Source organism: Leptopilina boulardi, unplaced genomic scaffold, assembly GCF_019393585.1.
Source record: "Leptopilina boulardi isolate dan_hultmark-lab unplaced genomic scaffold, ZJU_Lbou_2.1 LbouV2_302, whole genome shotgun sequence".
Lineage (NCBI taxonomy): Eukaryota > Metazoa > Arthropoda > Insecta > Hymenoptera > Figitidae > Leptopilina > Leptopilina boulardi.
In genome coordinates, this window is record NW_026137866.1 from 1,812,582 (window position 1) to 1,836,049 (window position 23,468).

The 23,468-nt window shown below is 29.3% G+C and overlaps 2 protein-coding genes across 3 annotated transcripts in view; both read right to left on the minus strand.

Annotated features, from left to right (window-relative positions):
- LOC127282791 (exonuclease mut-7 homolog) overlaps positions 1–23,468 on the minus strand; it is a 73,540-nt gene that overhangs the window by 41,303 nt on the left and 8,769 nt on the right. For both annotated transcript variants that reach the window (XR_007843250.1, XR_007843251.1), the window contains exon 14: positions 22,579–22,890. The gene's annotated coding sequence lies outside the window, so the exon portion shown is untranslated. The remainder of the gene's footprint in view (positions 1–22,578; positions 22,891–23,468) is intronic.
- Positions 470–4,880, minus strand: LOC127282793 (fork head domain-containing protein crocodile). The gene is made up of 2 exons (XM_051307288.1): positions 2,966–4,880; positions 470–2,166 (listed from the first exon to the last, which is right to left on the minus strand). Exons 1-2 carry the CDS (start codon positions 4,291–4,293, stop codon positions 2,040–2,042), a joined length of 1,455 nt encoding a protein of 484 aa, XP_051163245.1. The 5' UTR covers positions 4,294–4,880; the 3' UTR covers positions 470–2,039.

The window sequence follows — 23,468 nt, forward strand, 5'->3', positions numbered from 1 at the left end:
TTTGAATTTACTATTATAGTTGATCCAAAAAAGTGAGAATTTAAAAAAGAAGAAATTGAATTTCAATTTATTGAAACATATTTTTTATGTGTAAATTTTGTTTTCATATGCGCAAAAAAAAACTATTGACGATAATAAACTTAAACCACGCGAGCTTTAAAACCGAAAATCCCCAGAAGTATATATCGCGCGTCGGAAGTATAATCAATGTATCTTTCGTTGTTTGGCCATAAATTCCTAACAGAAAGTGAGATGCCTCTGTTTAAAACCGCTAGCCAACTAATCACCCTGGGCTTTCAAATATCTAAGCACTTGCATATCTGTTTAACTGACTTTCAATTTTATAACATTAACCAGGGTTGCAATTTTTTTTTTTTTTTTTTTTTTTTTCAAATGTGGAAAAATGTTAAAGGATTGGATATAAATTAAAAAAAAGAATTCGTTTTAGTTGTGTGTGTAATATATTTATATTTCGGGAACAATTTATGAAGTTGTCAACAACTATATATATTATATAATATTTGCTAATTATATAATATATAATGTCTCACAAGGTTCCATATATATTTATACATTTCTATTAATATATATATATTTCTTTTATATTCTATACAATCTACACTTATCTATATATATATATATATACTTATAGTTTTTTTTTTCAAATATACACGCAGAGATCTACTCTGAAAAAGTTGAAAAATTAGAGAAAAATCTTTGCTGGGCATATTACATAAAAGATGATTTTTCCCAAATTTTTACAAAACTTTTTGGAGTCTAAAACAAAATTTTGCTACTCAAGTTTTTTTTTTTTTATATATATATATATATAATTTTAATGTACCTAGCTAACGCGTCTTATCTATTCACATTATTTTCTTATATATATAATTTATATACTAAATTATGTATCAATAAATATATCTCAGCTCTCTTTCGAAAATGAAAAAATCACAAATTTGAATTTCTTCAAATATTATCCGTGAATTTGACATATTTCGATAAATGCACATAACCGACTGGATTTTTTTTTAAAGACTAAATATAAATCTTCCTTGACGGTATTATTTATATTTTTTTTTTTTAAATAAATTTTCTACCGTGCAATAATTTTTATTATTAAAAAAAAAATGAATTCTGATAACTGATCTACGTTTTAACAATAAAATTTAACTTTTTACAAGAGGACATGGCTTTCCATATATTACATAAACATTTACAATTTTTTTTTATCATTCTTAAAAAATGATTTAGAATAGAATTTTGGTTATTAAAAAACAAAGAAGAAAATAATCAAAAAAAAGGAACTGGAAATATTATGAACAATTGTCTAAGATTTTTAAGGAATAAATATTTTCGATTGATATTATTATTAAAATGATTATTTTTTCATATTTTTTTCCTTCATTTATATATTTCCTATATAACGTTTTTTGAGTATTGAGACCAGAAAAATATTTGCCGAAAGCCAGACCGCATCAAATTTTTTACAAATTCAATAATATATAGTATACAATTTTACGGTAAAATTTGAATATACCGATTGTGTAAGGTCAGGAAAGACATTTGCTCAGGTGATGCGAATCGTATCTTTACATATATGAGTAATATATATGTATTGCAAGAGAATTCGTCACTTTTTAAAAATTTTCATATGTACAATATATACACATTTTCTTCAATAATTTATTTCAATATTTAAAAATTTATTGTTGTAAATGAAGAAAATTTATGATTGAAAGATTGGAAATATTTTTTTTTTTCAACTTAAATTTGGAAAAAATAGTTATTTCAATTTTTTCGTTAGGAGTATGCTTATGAAAAGAAGTTTCATTTAATAATAAATAGTAATTTTTTTTTATATATAAATTAAGGAGGCAATAGATTTTTTGAATTAATAAAAATTTTTAGTTCCATTCTTTTGATAGTTCTTCGGATGTATGGACTGGAATCCATTCTTGTTTTACATAAACAAGATTAGGATCATAATGATTGATAGTACCTTCAAGGTCTCGATGAGACCTTGAATTTCGGTATTCTCAGTATTTATGCAACGTTATTGGTAAATTTCCACTTGCATTGACAGCATTACAGTCTTGATAATATCTATGATATAAAGGTGGAGATGGTGCTGCGCCTGAAGAAAGAGATGTTGGCGGGCTAGACCTGAAATAATTAATAATATTCAATAATGAAAATTCATAAAATTTTTAATTAAAAAAACAAATAAATAAATGTTAAACCTAAATTGCAGTTATTATTATTATTATTATTATTATTATTATTATTATTGATTAACGTTCTGAAATGAATATTTAAAGAACATAAAGAAGACTGAAGATAAATTACATATTATATATACATATATTTTGATCAAAAACAAATTGCAATATTTAAGGAAAATGTCAAACAGAAATGTACAGGAAATGAAGCAAGAGTAGATATACGAAAACATTTGTAACGAAAATAAATGAGGAAATTTTTTTAAGTTAGATTATAAGGAAGAAAAAAAGCTCAACAAAAATTTATGTAAAGGAAAAGAAAATGTTTTAAAACAATTTTGCTGATGTAAGAAAAACATTAAGTCAAATATTGCTACTGTTCTTAAAACAGAGTTGATTTTCTATAAATTTTAAGCAAATGCTTCTTTATAACAAAATAAAAAAATTCTTTCTGAATAATTAAGAGGCTGAATTTTGTTATTTTATTCCAATAATGATTAGAAATAAAATTTTTATTGAGTTATATATAAATTTAAATTCAAATGAAAACTGATTTAATAGGAAACAAATTTTTGAATATTTTTATAACAATAAATAAAAAGGAACATTTTCTCGAAATTTAAAAGAAAATTGATTTTTTAAGAAATCATTCAGTCAACTTTTGATATAAAAAATAATGCAATAGAATAATAATAATAATAAAAAAATATCTGAGTAATATTTTAAGTAGTATGAGTCAATACCTATAAAGTTGGCAGCTTGGTGACTGTGTCTCTTGATAAATGGTAGCAGCATCGGGACTTGCAGCTTCTTGATACCACTGGGTATGTCCTGTATTATTAGGATTTCTAGACGATGAAGAATTATATTCAGCATGATCCATAATATATCCAGAGGGACAATAAGGAGCGTACATCGAACTGGGTGGTGAAGGATTTCCACCTCTTGTCGTTGACACATGGCCATATCCCGACGATGCCATCATTGCTGCAACTGCTGCCGTTGTTGTTGTTGTCGTTGTTGCTGCTATGGAAATATCTCTACTACCAATACCTCCACCCATTGCATCCCTTGATGCTGCTGCTGACATTAAGGAATGTGGATGTCCATGTGGATGTTGAAGTCCATGTGAATGATGATGAGAAGGATGATGATGTTGATGATCCCTCGTTGAATTGTTCATCATTGTACCATTTTCTCGACTTGTCATCAAGGCATCAACACTAAAACTGGTTGGATCCAATCCCATTGCAACATCTTGAATAGGTTCCTGATGCACCTGATGTACAGAATGTGGACCCAATGCACTTTGTATAACACTTTGTGTTGTTGAATTTTTATTATCCTGAATTGGTGTGTGAGCATATTTACTAATCATACAATGTGAACCACTGGGATCGTTAATTGGTTCTCTTTTTGGTTTACAAAGTCCTGATTCTAAAATTTTTTTCGTCGAATTATCAGTCGATGATAAAACACTTAAATTTGTTTTATTATCTTCAGAACGTTTCTCTTGTACTAATCCTTGTCGTTTCATTGCATCTTCTTTTTCTTTTAATGCATCTTTCTTTTTGAAACGTCTTCGTCTTCTTAGATAAGAACCATTGTCAAACATATTATAACTATCTGGATCTAGTGACCAATAACTTCCTTTTCCTGGTTTCTTATCATCTCGTGGTACTTTAATAAAACATTCATTAAGACTGAGATTATGTCTGATTGAATTTTGCCAGCCTTGTTTATTCTCTCTGTAATAGGGAAATCTTTCCATTATATACTGATAGATACCGTTGAGGGTAATTTTCTTGTCTGGAGCATGTTGTATTGCCATGGCTATTAAAGCAATATAGGAGAAAGGTGGCTTCACCATATCTTTTCCAGGATGATGAAATTGTTGTTGGGAAATCCCCGTAACTGGATAGCCAGCGGCCGTCGCATAACTCCCGTAGCGATATTGTTCGTAATATCCGGGTGTGGCGCCGACGCTTGGGTAAGAAGGAGTCCCCATACCTACAGGCACTGCTGTCGCGTGCCGATAATAGGCATTTTGTTCACCAAAGAGGGTATGCATTTTGTGGATTTTTTTTTTTTTGGGGAGGAAAAGGGACCGAAAGCTCTCAACACAGGCTAATTCCAATAAAGTTACCAATCTTAAACCTGAGCCATGTTTCAAATAGTCCAATGTGTACTGATCAGATTATGAGATTTTGGTTACTTTTTCTCTTGAGAATACACACACACATACACTTTTAAGGTGAGCGGTTAAAGTTGTCCATTGTCATATCAATCACTAATTTCACTGTTTTGCATCATCACAGTATTAACAAGAAAGCACTTTATTAATATAGTCAAACTATAAAAAAACACTTTACACTTATCACTTTTTTAAAAGTCATAAAATATCTTGGATATGAAAATAAAAACACGGATTTTGAATCGTAAAAAAGAAATTTTGTTTTGTTATCAACTTTTATAGGTCAAGTGATATATTCAAGATTTTCTGTTGGTGCTGGTGGGTAACCTATCTATAAGCCGCATGCACGAGATATTATGATACACAACAGAAACGCGTTTACTCAATCCCGAGTGAAAACACACTACTGGGAACCCACACGTCTCTTTGCTGAGAGCGAAGTGCGTTCTAGGGATGCGCAAGGAACCACACATTCAGGCACCAAAAAATCACGAGAAAATTTCTCTCAAACAAGTTAACACACGAATAGTAGTGGGAGAGAATGGTAGTTGGAAATGATTGGTTCTTGTCAATGAAACCACACCTCCCTTGTCCTGGAAACCAATGGAGAATGTTCTATCCTAGGGGATTAATGAGGAAGGCTTTCACGCCCCCTTTAGAGGAACACTGTTCGTTCCCCAAGTGAAATATGTATGCGTTGCGCTTTGTCACGCCTTCTATTCAATGTAAAAGCCACACTGGAAAGCACACATACATATACAAGAGAGAGAGAGAGAGAGAGAGAGAGAAAGATAAAACAAGAATGACGACATTATATAGTGGGAGGAGAGAGAGAGAGAGAGTGAAAAGAAAATTTAGCTACCGGTGCTTTATAACTAACTGATCCAAAGTGTGAGTACAAAGGCTTTATTTGGCTTTTCATTTCTTTAACAGATTCATTGGACTCTTCTTTAGAATCTCTAGAATGCAAAATTTAAGTACAAGAAATAGAATTTTATATTTTCTATATAGTAAAAAAATTATTTCTTGCAACAAAAGACAAGAATTTGTAAAAACGTATATGTGGTATACTTTATAATCAAAAAAGTAATAATAAATGAAAATTAATTAATATAAAGATGTTATAAATCCTATATTTATTTGAAAAGACATTTTACGCGGACATTTATAAAATATAGTCTCGAGAGTTTTAGAAGAGGATAGATTGAGGAACGCGGGCGCGTTCTTATATATATACGAAAAGGGAGATTCAATTTGGTGTCTGTTTTTCCAAGAGTTCGACTCTCGCCTTGCAAAAACACTCCAAAGACACCTCTACTATCTCAGGAAGTTGCGGTGGATCTTCGGTAAAGCGTACATTGAAAGCCCGCAAGTTTGAATATATATATATATATATAACATTCTTACTTTAATTCATTGAACTGCTTTTTATATCTACACTCGACATGACATTGCACTTTAAAGTATATAGAACACTCCATTTTATTTATATTAATACTGTTAGCACTATATCACATCAGACTATTTAACATATAACGCGCATGAATTAGGCAAATTCTAAAGTTAAATCTTCTATAAAGAGTTTAATTTTAATTTAAATGCAAAAGTATATATATACTGTTAATAAGTTTCCAGTTCACGAAGCTTATTCTCTTGAGAGCCCAAGAAAGAAAACAGTGCATTTGAAGTTAAAAAAGTTAATAGTCTTCTATTGGTATTTTCCTTAATTATTTGTATGTTTAAAGACACTTTTTCTCTTTTTAGTATAATTACAAACAAAAAGTTATAATACCAAGAAACTTTTATATGAGAAAAAATATTTGCAGGATCCAAGAGAAATTATTCACTTGTTCAAAAAATTATTATCGAGCAGCATAAATATTTACAACTGGTGAGCAGACCTTTTTGCAGCTGTATAATAAAAAAAAATTATATATATTTTCACTTTCTGATGACAATAATTTAACATTTTTTAATTTGAAAACAGAAGGTATATATAGAAATTCAAGTTGTGTGGACCGGATTAAATAAAATGAAGCAAAATCTCTCTATGATCAGAATTTGAAATGGGCAATCATTTTTTTTTGTTACTGATTTTTCGAACAAAAAAATTTTAATGGACAGAGCTTCTGTCAACTTTTTTGAGTTTTGACATTTATATTTTTTGTATAGAAGATCAAAAACTAAAACTATGAATTTTACAAGAAATTTCACCGAAATATAATTTTTCCAATGCGAAATCTTAATACAGCGAGAGTTATACATTTTTTGATTCAAAAATCAACTCCAAAAAAAGAACACAAAAAGAATGAGACTTTTATAAGAAACCCGAAATAGAAGTTTGATCTTTCTTTTTTTGAAAATTCCAAAAATTGGTAAGAGTGGAAGGTTTCCTATATCCTTATGTTACACATCGGGGTATCCCTATATTTATACAGGAGTGAAGGAAATTGAAGAAGGGGTTAGAAGACGAAAATGAATATTTCGTTACTAATATAGAATTCAGAGGTAAAGCGCAGCAGACCTGCAATCGTGTTTGTTATCTTTATGTTGAGATTCAGCGTGCATGCTCGTCATATCCTCGGTCCTCTGGTACCGCAGGGGAAAAACACGTAAACCAACGAATTACATTGCCATCAGACATGATGCAGATTGCCAACTGTCTACTGTACTGCGCGGAAAACAGCAAAATGGAAAAGAAAGGTCAAAAACCATAAGATTCTAAGTCCAATATATTTATAAATTAATCCGAAAACTTATTGTACACACTAAAAAAGAAATCTTGATTTCAGCCTATTTTTGAGGCTGAATTTAAGGTGTAAACGGAGTCAGACCAATTAAAAAAGGACAGACTTATGCAAAATATATGGGCTTAATTTAAGGTGTAAACGGTTTAAGACTTTGTTTTTACTGTGTTATTGTATTTTAGAGAAAAATAATTGAAGTTTTCACAGTTTTCTGAGGCTTTCAAATTGAGACCATAAACAGCATCAAAACGTTGCATTATCAACAATTTGATACACTTTATGGTCTCAATTTGATACCCTCAGAAAAACTGTGTTGCAAAATTAGTTATACAATATTTCAAAGTAAAAAGAAAGTCTTATTTTAAGACAGAAAAGGTGTCTTATTTTAAGAGGCAACATTTTTAAGACAGCCCTTGCTGAATCTAAGCAATGAATTTACATGTAATTTGAATTTAAATATACATAATTATATGACTAGTACTGCTGAATTTAAGACTCATCTTAAAATAATAAGATTTACTTTTTACAGTATGCTTAAACAGATGATTTTTTTCAAAACTGATATAATTTATGTTATATTTTTAATAAATATCAATTATATGTATTAGGTATACTTTTTTTATATTAAAAGGCTGTGAGGTAACGATAGGATTGAACAGAGAAGAGAAAGAGCTAAAAGGGCCAGTAGAATTGAATCGAATAATGTATACCGGGTGGCAATTTCACGCGACAAGTCCTTCCATCAGCATATCAATGGGCCAGGAGGATTATCTGGATATGCTGTCTGATATTCTGTGGTTGGCTCGAGCAGATAGGGTTGTGCACATTCTCCTCGTATATACATATATATATATACCGACAGGAAATATTCAATTCAAGTAACAGTGTGCATTATTATATATATACATATATGCACACATTTTACAATTGCATATATATATATATACCTAATGTCACTTTTATTTTTTCTACTTAAATGTATAAAATTATTCTTGTGAATCCTACTATATTATAAAAATTAGAATAATATTCTTAAAAGAACAAAAATTCATCTCTTGAATATAATTATAATTATTAACTAAAATATATTTATAATTTAAATATAAATTTGTTTGTCATAAATAAAAATAGTAAAATTCTTTCCTATGGAAAAATCTGTTGTAAAAAATATTTAAATATGAATATTTATTATGAATTAGATTTTGGCATGAGAAAAAATGAACGGAAGGAAGAAATATGAGAGATGCAGAGCTGTCAAGTAATCATCCAACCTTGCAGACACTTTTTTCCTATTCGTTTCTTATGGCGCCGAGTTGTCATATATATATGCATGACAGATGCAATGACTCAATTTTAGGTTTTTGATAGACTTTTTTTTACTGTTTCCAAAAATACTAAATATGCGATTCTAGTCAACAGGTTTTGAATTCAATGAAATACTAAAAATTAATCGTCATGTCGCAAACAAGAAAAGTTTTTATCCAAAACAACACAAAAATATATATACATGCTACTCTTAAATAAACCAAACAGAAAAATATTTTTTCTTTTGCAAAATCAAACTTCATTTCTAAATACACTACTCTAACACTATTATCAAAGCAAAGTGTGCTTGTTTACATAGGTACCTGACTTAAGTTTTTGAACAACTTTTCCTATCAAAATATATACAATATATGTATATAATATATCTCGTGAAATAAATTTCTTCTTCCATATAATTAATTGAAAGACATCAAGCTAATAAAAATAAAACGAAGAAACTCGTCTACAAAAAAATTATCGAAATCTTTTTAATAATAAGTATACAATTTTTTGATAAATTCAGTTATTTTGTACTGATAAAATTATTTATTTAAAAATGGAAATTTTCATATATGTTTGTAACAAACGAATTATGAAGCTCATCAATTAATGGACAGTTATTTCACTATAGTGAAAGTTTTGAATCACTTTTGGAAGAGTATAAGACAGCTAATTCCCGATGTTTAGTCAGCAAGCATTTAAGGTTTGTCTTGGCCGTTACTCTGTGTCTTTTAGACAGTCGATCTGTGTTTCAACCAAATGAAATTGTGGCTAAATGATTCTGACGAGTTGATGAGCTATAGTGATAATGAAAATGGTGTATATGCGTGAAAGAGTCCATCAATTACCTAAAAGAAATATATATCTAACGTTTTGTTAATTTATTAGAAACATCGCAATCTTTCAGTTTAAAAATACAGATTGACAAAAAACAATAATTTAAATTGTAATTTTTTTTTCTTTGCTCTGATTAGCGAGCGAATTCATTGCCTAATACAAATAGGATACGCGATTAGATACTTGGCCACATATGTAACCGCGTATACGAGAGACTTCCATAACCCTCCTCGGCACAAAAGATTTAGAGAAGTTGCGGCTGAACAAACATCACTATATGCTATATGTACGCGGGCACGTTCCTTTTCCCTTCAAGCAAGAATCCCTTGGTGTATATATATATGTACAGAAGATATATATATACATGCACTATATACTTATCGATATGTGGAAGATGACAGCAGGTAATAAAGGCATTATTTACTATATATTACATATGAAACTAAAATTTAAAATAATAACAATAAATTGTTACCCTAAATTTCACTTTATTTTGTATTTAAATGTGACCTATTTCCACGAAACTACGCGGCGGTAGGTTTTATGACATGTGATGTGTTCACGTCATGAAACTAAATATTTTTTTCATCCTGTCAAAAAGGAAGCCACTGACAATTTACTTCAAGAAAAAGTAACCTAATATTGTATATATTCGACTGATATATTTTTCCAGTTTTCCTTTTTAGAAAATATATTTTATAATATATTTTTTTACAAAAATGTAAATGTTATAATTTAGGAGTATATAGATCAGAAAGAAAAGTTAAAATTATTATTTTTATGCGCGACAAATAATAATAATAATAATAGAAACGGGTTAGAAAAATTAGACATTTTAAATCTGTCAAAAAAACCGGACATTCCCTTTACAATAATATATACTGTCAGCAAGAATTATTAAATAGTTCAACACCTGCAATGTAGACATTCCACGTGTATAGGTCTATTGAAAATAGAAAGAGAAAAAAAAGAATGAAGGGAGTAATAAATGTTGCTTTAGGCCCAATGTAAACAATATTTTAAATTTACAAAGAAATAAATAAAATAAACGCCTCCTTTACCTATATATGATCGCACTTAAATTTTCACTGAGAATGAGATCTTGACAGCAAAAAAAAGATATCTTAATTTTCGCATATATAGGTGATATATCGTCAAAATATCGACTAGAATAGTTACAAAAATAAATTCGTAACTTATTTATAAAAAATAAAAATTAATTACCCTTGAAAAAAATGTTATAAAAAAAGCGAATGTCGAAACGAGGATATATAATATACACACTACATTTTTATCTGTTTCTGGTCGTTTTTCCTGTGGCTTTTTGAGAAGTAATATTTTACCCATCACGCAAGCACTCTCCTATATATATATATATAACGATTTTAATAAATTTGGCGCAAACTAAGCTGGAACAACAGAGCTGTATGAATTAATGGGAACTGACGCGTTGCTTGGGTAAACATCTTGAATTATAGGCTTCAAATTCTTTACATCTATCTCTCTTTCTCTCTCACTCGATACGACATCTTTACGATGTCTGTTACTCGCAGCCTGGCACCAAACTCAAAATTAGTATATTCCAATAAGTACCAAAACTATTTTATATCCTTCTCTAATATAAACCCTTTTTCCTTTCACACAAATATCTAAATTTATATTAAATAATATAAATTATTCATTTATCTAAATTATTAAATGTAAAAAATATTACAATTACTTTTATTTTAATAAAGAGGTGTTTCACTGATATATAAATATTTTCTCATGGTACATGTTTAAACGGTTTAATATACCGAATTTAATCCCTTTAAATCACACGTTTACAGTTGCAGAGTAAATCTTTATAACCAAAAACCTGTGTCAGTGAAAAAATAAATATATATCTCTTTTTCGATTAAAGAGACTGCTCTCTTGCTTTCTATTTCAATGAATCACAAAATAATGTGATAGAATCCTTATGCTCAATAGTATAATAATACGATGTTTTCATCGACCGTGATGAACGCCTACGCAGACCAATTCGAATGAATTTAACGTAATCCTCGATTATCCCTGAGTCGAGCTTCGTATTCAGGTGCATCCGATTTTTATTATATAAAAGGGATGAGAAAGAGAGAAAAAACATAAGAGGGACTGATAGAGAGATTCACGACAGGTAGAATTTTTTAGAATGTCGCAAATCTTTGTTATATATATTATATATACGAGAAAAAAAAACTGACAAGTGCGCATCGTTTTTATTCATCTCTTATCCTTTTATATATACGGCATATATATTTATATATATTTATATACTCATATAAAAAATTAAGATCATATTATTTATAGCTAAAAATAAAGCTCCGTATCATCAGTAACAAATTCCAAAAAATATATAATTTCTTCTAGCAAAATTCCATATACGCATTTTCAAAATTTCTATTTGATAATTGATAAAAATTTTCATCATGATACAATAAAACTCATTGTTAACGTGAAGCAGATAGATTAAGACAAATTAGAACTATAGGCGAAATTGGATTGCTAATTTGCGAATCTAAATCACGAATTCTCTAATCTGAAATTAAAAAATTAGATCACAAAATCGAAAATCTAGGTCGCGAAAATAGATCACGAATTCAGGAATTTAGATCACGAATTCTTGAATCTAGATAAAAAAATAGACCACGAATTCGTGAATCTAGATTGCGAATTCAGATAACTAAGTCTCTATAAATTATATCACGAATTCTCTAATCTAGATCGTGAAACTAGATCACAAATTCGTCTGAATATAAATTGCGAAATTAGATCACGAATTCTTAAATCTGATTTGGAAATTAAATCTCAAATTCGAGAATCTAAGTCGCGAAACTAGAAATTAAAGACTAACTAGAATCTAAGACACGAAAATCATGAATTTGCGAATATAGATCGCGAAATTAGATCACGGAATCGCGTATATATTAATATGATTGTTAGATTAATTTTTCTAATGTAATCATAAAATTAGTTTAACTATTTTTTTTTCGACAGATGTTTGACAATTTTACCTGCGCTTGTGTTATGATAGTCAACATATATAACTATACATATTTTTTATACACTAATATCTCCCGATATATATACTGATCTTTTGAAACCGAATAGTGTTGCCACAAAAAGCAATCTCTGTTACATAAAACAACATTTAAAATACACTATACATATACTGATATATATATATATATATATCTATTTTTAGTAAATAATTATTATTTAATTAATGTTGCTTGTTTGTAAAAGGAAGTTTGAGATAGAAAAAAACGGATATTCGTCATTCTCTAATAATTTTGTTTTTCATTTCCGTTCGCGAATTTACTGTGCTTTGGCGCTCTATATTTATATATATAGGTTAATCCACATTAATTTTTGTCTGAGAAATATTGTAGACATATTTAATTAAAAAAAAAATAATTATAATAAATTTTTAAATATATGAATATTCATCAAATCTCAATTTAAATAAATGTGACTATAAAACTTATTTGACATATGATTTCCCACTTAATATATATAAAAAACGACACTTGCCATAATTCTCACATCAAACTTATAAAATTTTTGGCATATAAAAATTATGACAAGTGAAATTTATAGCAAAGAAGAAATATGTTAAATATGGGGTTTCTTATGTTTCAAAAATTAATTTTTTGAAAATATCTATACTCCTCATAGTAGATACATAATGGGATTTTGAGCATGTCCCACTCTTAACAGACGCTACTACTTACGATCTTAGAGTCACGCGGAGCTTTATACAAAAATGATGTTTCTATTTGAACACTACCAGTAAATTAAGAAAATGTTTGACATTTATTGGATTAAAATTGAAAAAATTGTAGATATTAAACCTTATGCATTATAACATAATGATAAATTTTCTCAGAAAAATTCTGTCATAATTTTGTTATAAAAGCTTAAGTTTCTCATCTTTCTTAAACAGATAAAGATGAAGAAGAAAAATTACAGCATTTAATATTAAAATTCAGAATCTAAAATATGTATAACCATAAGGTTATATAATAACTAAACGTCAAAACACAAATTCCCATACCAGAAAGTTAAGACATTTGCTTACAGTTATAGAGCTTAATTTATCCACTATACTTAATCCTTCATGAGTTATGTATATGTCATTTTTTGTAAACCTATATATATATATATATATACGAATTGGTGCGCGCGGCAGAAGAAGATGAGCCGGGGAAAGCATTATACTTAGGGAAAAAAGGATGCGGGAGTGTGAAAAATAATTTCCTGCTGTCGATATATATATGGGACGATTGGACGAGGGGATTCAGTGTTGGGCTATCAAAATATTATTCGAAGGATTGAGGGGGTGGATCCCGTATTCTCACATTATACTCAAGAATCCCGATAGACGCAGTATTATATATATATCTAAAGATTCAAGCCGCAGATGAATATTTCACGAATAATATATTAAGAAAAAAAAACCCACTCAATTATACAATAATTTCTCTCCTTCTATATACGATGAATTAATAATTTGAGAAATTTGCCTTCATCAATTATTCTAAAGCTCAAATTCCAATTTCTACTTCAAAATATTATTTTAACCCATCGTTATATGTAACTTACTTGCGACGTATGTAATTATATTTCCTAACGAATAATATATCTAAATTAGTTTGATAAATGAAAATATTAATTATCTGCAGGGTGTCTAACAAAGGATTGAGAAAAAAATTACCTGACTTTTCCCTGACATTTTTTGATTTTTCCCTGACTTTTTAATAACCTTATTTCTGCTTTTTTTGGACAAAAATATGGTTACTGACATATTTAACAATAAATTAATTTTTAATGGTAGTAACAAATGGTAATAAAAGCCATTCAAGTTTTTTTAGATTAAAAAATGTTTAAATTTCCAAAAAAATTTAATTTTTGTAGAAATTTACAGAAATTTCCCTGACTTTGAATGAAATTTTCTGAAATTCCCTGACTTTTCCCTGACCAACAAAATTCCCGGCCTTTTCCCTGACTTTTCCCTGAATTAAACATCCTGATCTGTATAAGTATATTTACAAATTAGAAAATTGAAAAATATATAAGGCTAAATGAAATAATTTTTTCAAGTGTGTTTCAGAATGACTATATAACGAAATTCAAAAAAATATATAGCAATAACTATATATATATATATATTCATAAAGGAACATATCTTTGGTTTTGACACCTACGTAAAAAGGTATTAACACTTGGAGTCTACACGAATGGGAAGCATAGCCTTAAGCTGTATGACTCGGTCGATATATGGTCACAATGGAGGGTGTGGCATTCGAGGACCAGAACCTCTCACTCTCGTTCCCTCTTCCCTACCATTGGCTGCTACCAGGTGTCTAGCATGGCGGATTCTCTCCCCTTTCTCTCTTACCTCCCCCTCTTTCCGACCCCCCCCCCATCTCTCACCCTCTCTATCGCTATCTTTCTCACCCTCTTTCTCTCTCTATCTCTTTTGCCCTCGAAATTACAAAGTGGATTTGACCACAAACAAAAACTGAAAATGACAGACAAAACACTTCAACCCCCTAATAAGACTTATCGACAAGATGCATTTATAAAATCAATTACTAGAATATACTATTGCTTTGAGTAAATTTTAATTGCGCGTGTATAGTTCATTCGGACAAATAGAGTTTTTTTATACTACTGGCACTATGTAAAATCCTGTAATATTATTTAATTATTTATCCCTAATAATTATCGAATATTATATATACATTGAGGATAAAAGGTTTGAATTGACAAAAAAATCATTTTGATTATTATAAGTGCAATCATTTTTTTTTTTGCATCAATAAAATTTTGGTTGTCCCAATCCATATAAGTTTAGTTGATATAACCAAACTTTGGTATTAAAACAACAAAAATCCTTTACTCTCTAAATCTGAATTGGTAAAATTTTTAACTAACACAGAAAATTAAAAGGCATTAAAATAAGCTGCAACGCTTATTATTTTAATCCAATTTTGCTTATTTTAATACCAAAATGGATTAAAATAAGCAAAATTGGATTAAAATAATAAGCGTTGAAGCTTATTTTTATGCCTTTTAATTTTCTGTGAATTTAAATTAGTTACTTTTGACTATTATCAAATAAATATTTATTTGTATCAATTAAATGGTATTTATTACAAATACAGAAATTATTGGTCCACATACCATTTATTTAATTCAAATAAAAATTATTTGGTTTAAGTAAATATTTATTTGATATAATAGTCAAGTAACAGTGTATTTTTTTTATTTGGTTGTGTTAACTAAAGTTTGATTGGGCGAACAACCAACATTTTGTTAATGCAGTAACAAAAAAATGTTAGTTATATTAACAAAAATGTTTTGTTAACTCAAACCTTTCTTCTCAGTGTACGAATATATAATGAATTAACAATAAAGTCACTTTTAGAGGGTAAATAACAAAAAAAGCAATTCGCGGTTATCAGTTTATAATAGTACACGTGTTAAAAGTATTTCGGAATTAGGCTCAATGATGTACATGGCCCCACATGATGACGTTTTTGAAGATTGATGAGGGGTATATCTTGCAAAAGTGACATATTCTATTTAATGCATATGTCTTTCAAATAACGCGTTTAACATCAGTCATTTTTATCTATAGACAAATTTTTTAAGTTCTTTTCTCGAAAATATTCAGAAAAATCAAGTCTCAATTTGATTTCTAATATGTTCTCTCTAAATCTGAATCAGTCATATTTTACTGATTAGCAGTAGAAATCTACTAATTGCCATAGCGAGAATTGAGCAACTGACAATTAGTAGAAATTTACTGATTCAATTAGTAAAATATCAATTACTGATTGAATCAGTAATATAAATATATATGTCGGCGGCCACAAAATCTACTGATTTAATAGTTAATTTTAAAGGTTATGTTATATACAAATTACTGATTTACATAAGTTATTTTCTATTGCTATCTATTTCTAACTTCAGTTAAAATGAAAAGTACTGATTGAATTAGTAAAATTTTTACTGATTCAGATTTAGAGATGTTATTTACTTATATTTTTACATATGTATAGTACTATTTGTAAAAAAAAATATAATTTTAAATATTTCGCCTCATTTACTAACATGAAATTAGAAGTTTTTTTCGTTTAGGCCAATTTGTTGCTCTCAAAATTCTCTCTGATGGACATTGATTGACGAGCTTTTAAAATATCTTATGTGCGCGCCTTGCAATCAGGGAACTTTTCAGTATGTAACATCTATAAGATTCTCTACTTTCTTTTGAAAGATGATTCACTTTAACTTATATACTTCAAACAAAAATGATTGACTCATATATTATATATTAGAGTCATATTACTGTAAATTTATTATTTACTAAATTCTATAAATAAATTTCAACTGATAATATATAAATTTCATAATTATATTATTGGAAAATTCAACGAACAGAAAAAAAGTAAATTGAAGATAAAATTAATTACTGTTAGGAATAAAGCAAAAGATTATAAAACGTAATTTTAAATCCAAAAAATGATATATTTTTATATATGGAAGAACTAATTGAAACCATACATGTATGGTGTATTGTGTATGTATTGTGCTGTACCTGCAGGTACAGCACAAGATGTTTCTAAAATGTTAACCTAATTTTCAGTTCTAATCAGAATCTGAATTTCAGCTGAAGCCTATACACGGAAAAAAAATGAGTTTGCTATTATATGAATAGCTAATTTTTAGCTTTGGTAGCTATAATATTTAGCTGCCACATCAAAACATGTTAGCCTATATGGAAATTAATTATTAGCTGTATTTTCTTAACAATAATTCCTATTCATATATAATAGCAATTAGAGTTAGCTAAGGTAACTAAATTTTAGCTAAAATAACTATAACTATTTTTCTTCGTTCACTCTTTCAATCCGATCCTCATAATGACTAATATATATCTGTTTTACTATACCGATCTAAACTATAAATAAAATAAGATTTTGCTTTGAGATACATAATGTATAAAAACGACAATAAATCATATTAAAATATGGAAAAGAGAATGGAATATATAAGCATCGATGAAAGCGTTTTGGGTTTGCGTCAAGCCGCAAAAACCATCTTTCTCGAGCTTTTGCTCCGTGATGAAGAAACGAAGGTTATTCCTGGTTGAACAAACACTGGAATGAGTCGCGTGTGCGCCACCCACATATTTATAGATTTTATCTCTCTTTAACTTTTGGTCGTGCAACAACTTTGAGAAAAGTTCTCGCTCTCGTTTTTAACCGAATTGCGTGATGCCTATGTGTCAGATAGGAATAGTTTGCATATATATGTAAAGGAGAAAAATAAAAGAAATTTTTTCCCAAAAAAATTTCATAAAAGACGCATACAGAATATATATATATATTCATCACGAAACTTGTCATCTCATCAAAAGTAAAAAAGTCTAAGGCATCAAAACGAAAAAAAAAAGTGATTGGATTGGCATATAAGGAAGAGCAAGCGCAAATTCCTGTTGGCAGGCGACAATGACTCGCCTCTATAACAGAAGGGCTAGAATTGAATCGGCCAATTGTTCGATCGGTTCACAGTCTGTTATTTTTTTAATTCTTCGAGAAGGTTTTTCTCTATCTGGCCTTTTTTGAAGCTTATATACTCTCGTTCTCTCTGTCACTCACGGAGCCTCATTCATCTGCCATACATATATATATATACGAAGAGTAGAAGTGTTGTTTTTATTGGCCGTGTTTAGGGAGCGAGCCAGTGGGAACGGGGTGTTGTTTCACCCCTCCTACGTCACCACACCCTTCGATCCAACTACCACTAGTGTGTATTGGTACCCCGCGCGTCTTCATGATGGTCCAGAACTAAGCCGCAATTCTAGGATAGGTTATAGCCTAGATGAGAGAGGAGAGAAAAAGAGAGAGAGAGAGAGACTCAAACGAGGGGTTGACAATACTATATACTCTATAGAGTCACCCAATGTTATTCCAGCACGAGTTCGTTCTATCCATTCCCCTCTCTATCCTTCTCTTTCATATATATATATACCTTTTGGTTCATTTGCGGATGTGGTCTATTTCTCTCTCTCGTCAAGCATTTTCCCTCATCTCGTTGTCCCATTTCAGTCATCTCTCCGCGTGTTTGAGAGGATTCGTGAGTTTTGTCGCCCGCCAAAAGAAAACATCCCATTCTCTTTCATTTCATTCTTATAATATACCTTTCTCCATCTCTTCTACGAAATTATTATTGCTTTTCCGGATTTTACCATTGCACGCTCCTACGTATATGTATTGTTATCGACATTATCTCGCGCCGCTTTCGAAATTCGTACATTGTTGCAAGAAAGGTGTGAATTTCGTCAAGTTTCCATATATATATATAGCTTTATATTCTCTTCAAAACCTTTATAAGGTATACCAAATCCAAAATTGTACAGTCGCACTAATGTCAACAATAATTTTTAGATCGCGTTTCATCTGTAAAAAGAAGGTACTAAAACAGTACCGATTTTAGGTATCAAAATAGAACCAAATAACAATTTAGTATACCTAAAGTTGGTATTAAATTAATACCTTTCGTTTTACAGTGTATACAAACCGAACATTCAAATAACGCTTCTATAATACGAAATTATACTTTGAATTCATAAATTAATCCCTATTCTCTTGATATAGTATACAAACGAAATTTAAATCGCCAGGAAATGACGTTCGATTCTGTAAAAAAAAACGCTCTTGATCTCTGTATTTCTAAAAATCGTATTTAGAAAATTTATATATCTTCGCATCCTCTTGCGGTATGCGCGGTGGATTTGTAAAATTTGGAAAGAATTAATACATTTACTGGTATTATTTATCTATGTCAACTATATACTTAAGCTTATGCTACGGATAAATGTCTTTCATTCTGAAATTGGTTCTCGTGCATCAACTTCCGGATTCTGAAGCCATTGGCTTCCCTTCGTTGTGCCTGAAATATAACCTCGAATACCGAACGAAAAGCATCTGTAATAACAAAATTTTGTCTTGCATCGTTTCCCTCCCTTTTCTCGCGCGTCATTCACGTGTATACTTCAAATTTTAAAAAAGATGTATTGGAATTTTTTATAAGACGAGAGACGATTATATATACCTGCCGCAAGAGGTTATATAGTCGCACGTAAATTTCGAAAATTAATTCAACATCCTCCTCGCAATCCCTCTGATTTTGTTCTAAGGGTGTAGTAAATTTAAAAAATTAACATCTTGTTTACACGGAATTTCACCCCTGGGCAATTCCTTTCTCGTTTATTATTATTATTATTATTATATTGATCAGATTATCGGCTTTTAATTTTATTACAATATTGTAATTATATATTTGGAAAATAAATTTCAGCTTTATTTTCTGAAATTAATTTAATCATTTAGATATTTTTTTAACTTGAGTGATTATGATAAATTTTTCACGATTGTAAAATTGTGAATGAAATTAAATGTCCGCGACTATTGCGGATGAATGAATGAGCCAAAGAGAGTATATACGCATCGTTGACGATATACCGACTGAGTATTGTATTGTTTTGGTATTTTGGCAAACCTAACACAACATAGCTTGTTGTTTAACAAAATAAATGTTTTTGTCGCGCTCCTATCTTACGCAACGTCTCGTTTCTTCTTTTTGTATGCGTATATATATATATGCAAGGCATATAATACATGTTTGTAAGACTGTTTAAATCATGATGTGTTAGTTGGCTACTTAGACGGCGTACAAAAACAAATTATTCGAATCGGTTTGTTTGTTCCCGTTGAACACTTCACTTCACTTAAAAGAAGATATCTCAATACACTGACTTTGATGTCAGTATAGTTTTTTTTACTACAATGCTTCAAGTCAATTTACCATAAATGTGTATTCAGAATATTTATACATATTTTATTAATTAGAAAATTAGCGACTATATGTATAGAAAATAATGAAATGAGAATAAGTCTTTGCTAAACGCAATGTTGACAACGGACAACGCGTCTATAAACATGACCCCTGTGCGTTTGTGGTGAAAAAATGAGGAGCCCTTTTTAAAGCCAATATAAAGATTGTTCTTTGTAAATGTACCTTTGAGAATGATCCTCTTTTTTTTAATAGGAAACTGAATACTGATCTTAGAGATAAGGAAATCGATACCACGGGAAAAACATGGTTTTTAGGAATCAAGTAGTTAACAGTATTAAACTAATTAATCTGTTTTGTTTAAATAAACGCAAATTGATATATGAATAAAGAAATAGATTTTTATGCATCATTTGGCACTTTTTACGTATATATAATTGGAACCATAACAATTGGGTCCGCACAATTAGCGGTTATTGAAAACGGTCTTGAAGGTATCATGCTATCATAACTCGTGCACTTCACAAAGTGCGGACCAACGAACGAAGAAGCGATCCATTAGATAGGAAGCCCCTGGCTGACACGCCCTGACGCTATGTAAACACGCCTTAAAACTTATATTCCAGCAAACTGTAACTGTATTAGTGGAAAAGCCGCGTTCGTGAGATAAAACAACAGAGTGTAGTTAACAGCGCTTGGGTAAAAATATTCACGCTGGCTTCCATATCTTTTCTCTCGTCCCCCCTCCCCCCCTTCACCCTTCTCTATATCCTGGTTCTGTTTTGTAAGAGAAATGTGCATTTTTTTCCACTATTTCTGAATATATAGTATATATAAATTGGATTTTGAATGTACGCATTTCTTTGGACTAAAAAAAGTTTTATATATATATCAATATAAAACCCTTTGATATTATTATCAAATTTTATAAATAACAACAATTCTAACAATCTCTTGTCACATCTTTGAATTAAACCATCCCAATAGATAACACAAAAAACTTCTACACTATATACTGACTATAGATAACCATAATGTATACAGCACCCAAAATTTCCTGAAACTTGACAAAACCTCACACGGCGAGGTTAGGAAACTTCAGTGGCAAGGTTCATACAAGTTTGTGTCGATGTTTAAATGTTCACATGAAAAGAATATTTACACGAAACTTTGAGGGAATATTACACTATAAATAATCACGTGCAATGTACAGTCAATGTTGTGTCAATATTCACCTATATACTTATTATATTAGTAAACGAAATTTTTATAACTAGGCGAAAATGTATATAATGTCAATATTGACACAATATTGACTGAACATTGCACGTGAATATTTATAGTATAATTTCCTCAAAGTTTCGTGTAAATATTCATTTCATGTGGACATTTAAACATCGACACAAACTTGTATAAACCTTGCCACTGAAGTTTCCTAACCTCGCCGTGTGAGGTTCTGTCAAGTTTCAGGGAATTTTTGGTGCTGCATTGATATACAGTTAACCAAACATTTGGTTGCATAAAACAAACGTTTATTTAGCTCAATCAAATTTTTTCTTTGTTCAAAAAATTTATTAAAATAAACCAAACAGTTATTTAGATCAAATAAATATTTATTTGAATTAAACAAATTTTGTTTGAACTAACCAAAAAATTGGGTAAATATAAAAAAATGGTATACATTTGGTTCAAACATATCTTTTTTCTGAGTGTGGTGCCTAAGATAAATAATTAAAGAGAAGCGAACAAAAATTTTGAAAAAAAGATGCATAATGCATAGAGTTCATTTAAACATAAAGTTTGTTTCAAATTCGAATGAAATACGTACAAATAAATATAGAAATGAAAGTTCATACACTGAAAAAAAATTTTATTTGATTCAAATACCGGTGTATTTATGGTTATTATCAAATAAATATTTACTTGAATCAAATATATTCTTATTTGAATCAAATAAATGGTATTTGCTTCAAATACTGAAATATTTGATACAAATATAATATATATTTGATACAAATATTATATATTTGATTCAAATAAGAAATATTTGATTCAAGTAAATATTTATTTGATAATAACCAAATACACCGGTATTTGAATCAAATAAATTTTTTTTTCATAGTGTATCTGCGGTATAGGTAAAAAAATTTTAATTTCATACAGAAAATGTACCTTTTATTCTACTTTGCCTTTGTACGTTCATGTATTAAATTAAATTTTGATGTAGCAAAATTTTAATAAATAAAATTATAATAAAAATTTTCACGAATTTCGAATGAAAATTTTGTCAATAAAAAAAGAGAGACATATATATATATATATAATGAAAACAAAAATATAAAATTATAACTTATAATTAAAAAAACAAAAGAAATTAAAAACTTACCTTGAACAGCATCCGCGCCTATATATCCGACCTCAATCCTGATGGAGCTGCAATCGTACGTTGTCATCTGCATAAATATTCACTCGCGATTATAAAATATTACGTACACTCCCGAATCACTTGTCAAAATTATAAATAAAACAACAATTTATATAATTACAATGCGATCGCGGTTTTAAATATTTCGAAAACTCCCGACATTAAAGAATATACTTCTAGAAAAAAAAAATACCCTACATGAATCTTAATCGCCGATTTAAAAAAACACGTACACTCCCGAAATTAATAATATTCTGCTTCCAACACTTTAATCTGAAACATAAAAATGTAATCAATATTAGTAAAAACAGATATTTCATAAGTATTTATTTAATATGTATAAAAAATACATTTTTTTAAATTAAAATAGAATATTATTTGAATTATGTTATTCAAATTCAGATGTGATAAACAAATTTAAAAATTTAATAGAGTTGCCAAACGAAAAATATATGACTCACTTTTTCAAATATGGACAAACAGATTTTTATAGCTAAACTGAAATGTATTTTCGATTTTTTCAATGTACAAATCTTTCCGGAATACTACCAATGTCTTAATCCGGAAATTGCAAACAAAATAATTATGCCACACTTTTTAATTCGAAGAACAGATTTTAAGTTATACACTTTTTCGAAAAATTTCCGTTATTAATGTATAAGAGATATATAGAACTTTGGGAGGGGTTAGCTTTTTATAACCTGTAGAAAAAAATGGCGCCAAAGCATGCACAAGTATATAATATGAGGGAGGGGATGATAGAAAAGTATATTAAATTAGTGCAATTTTTTTTACAGGTGTTCTCTATTTAAGATTATCTGAAAGCCAAAAGCTGTTATGAAAAATGAATA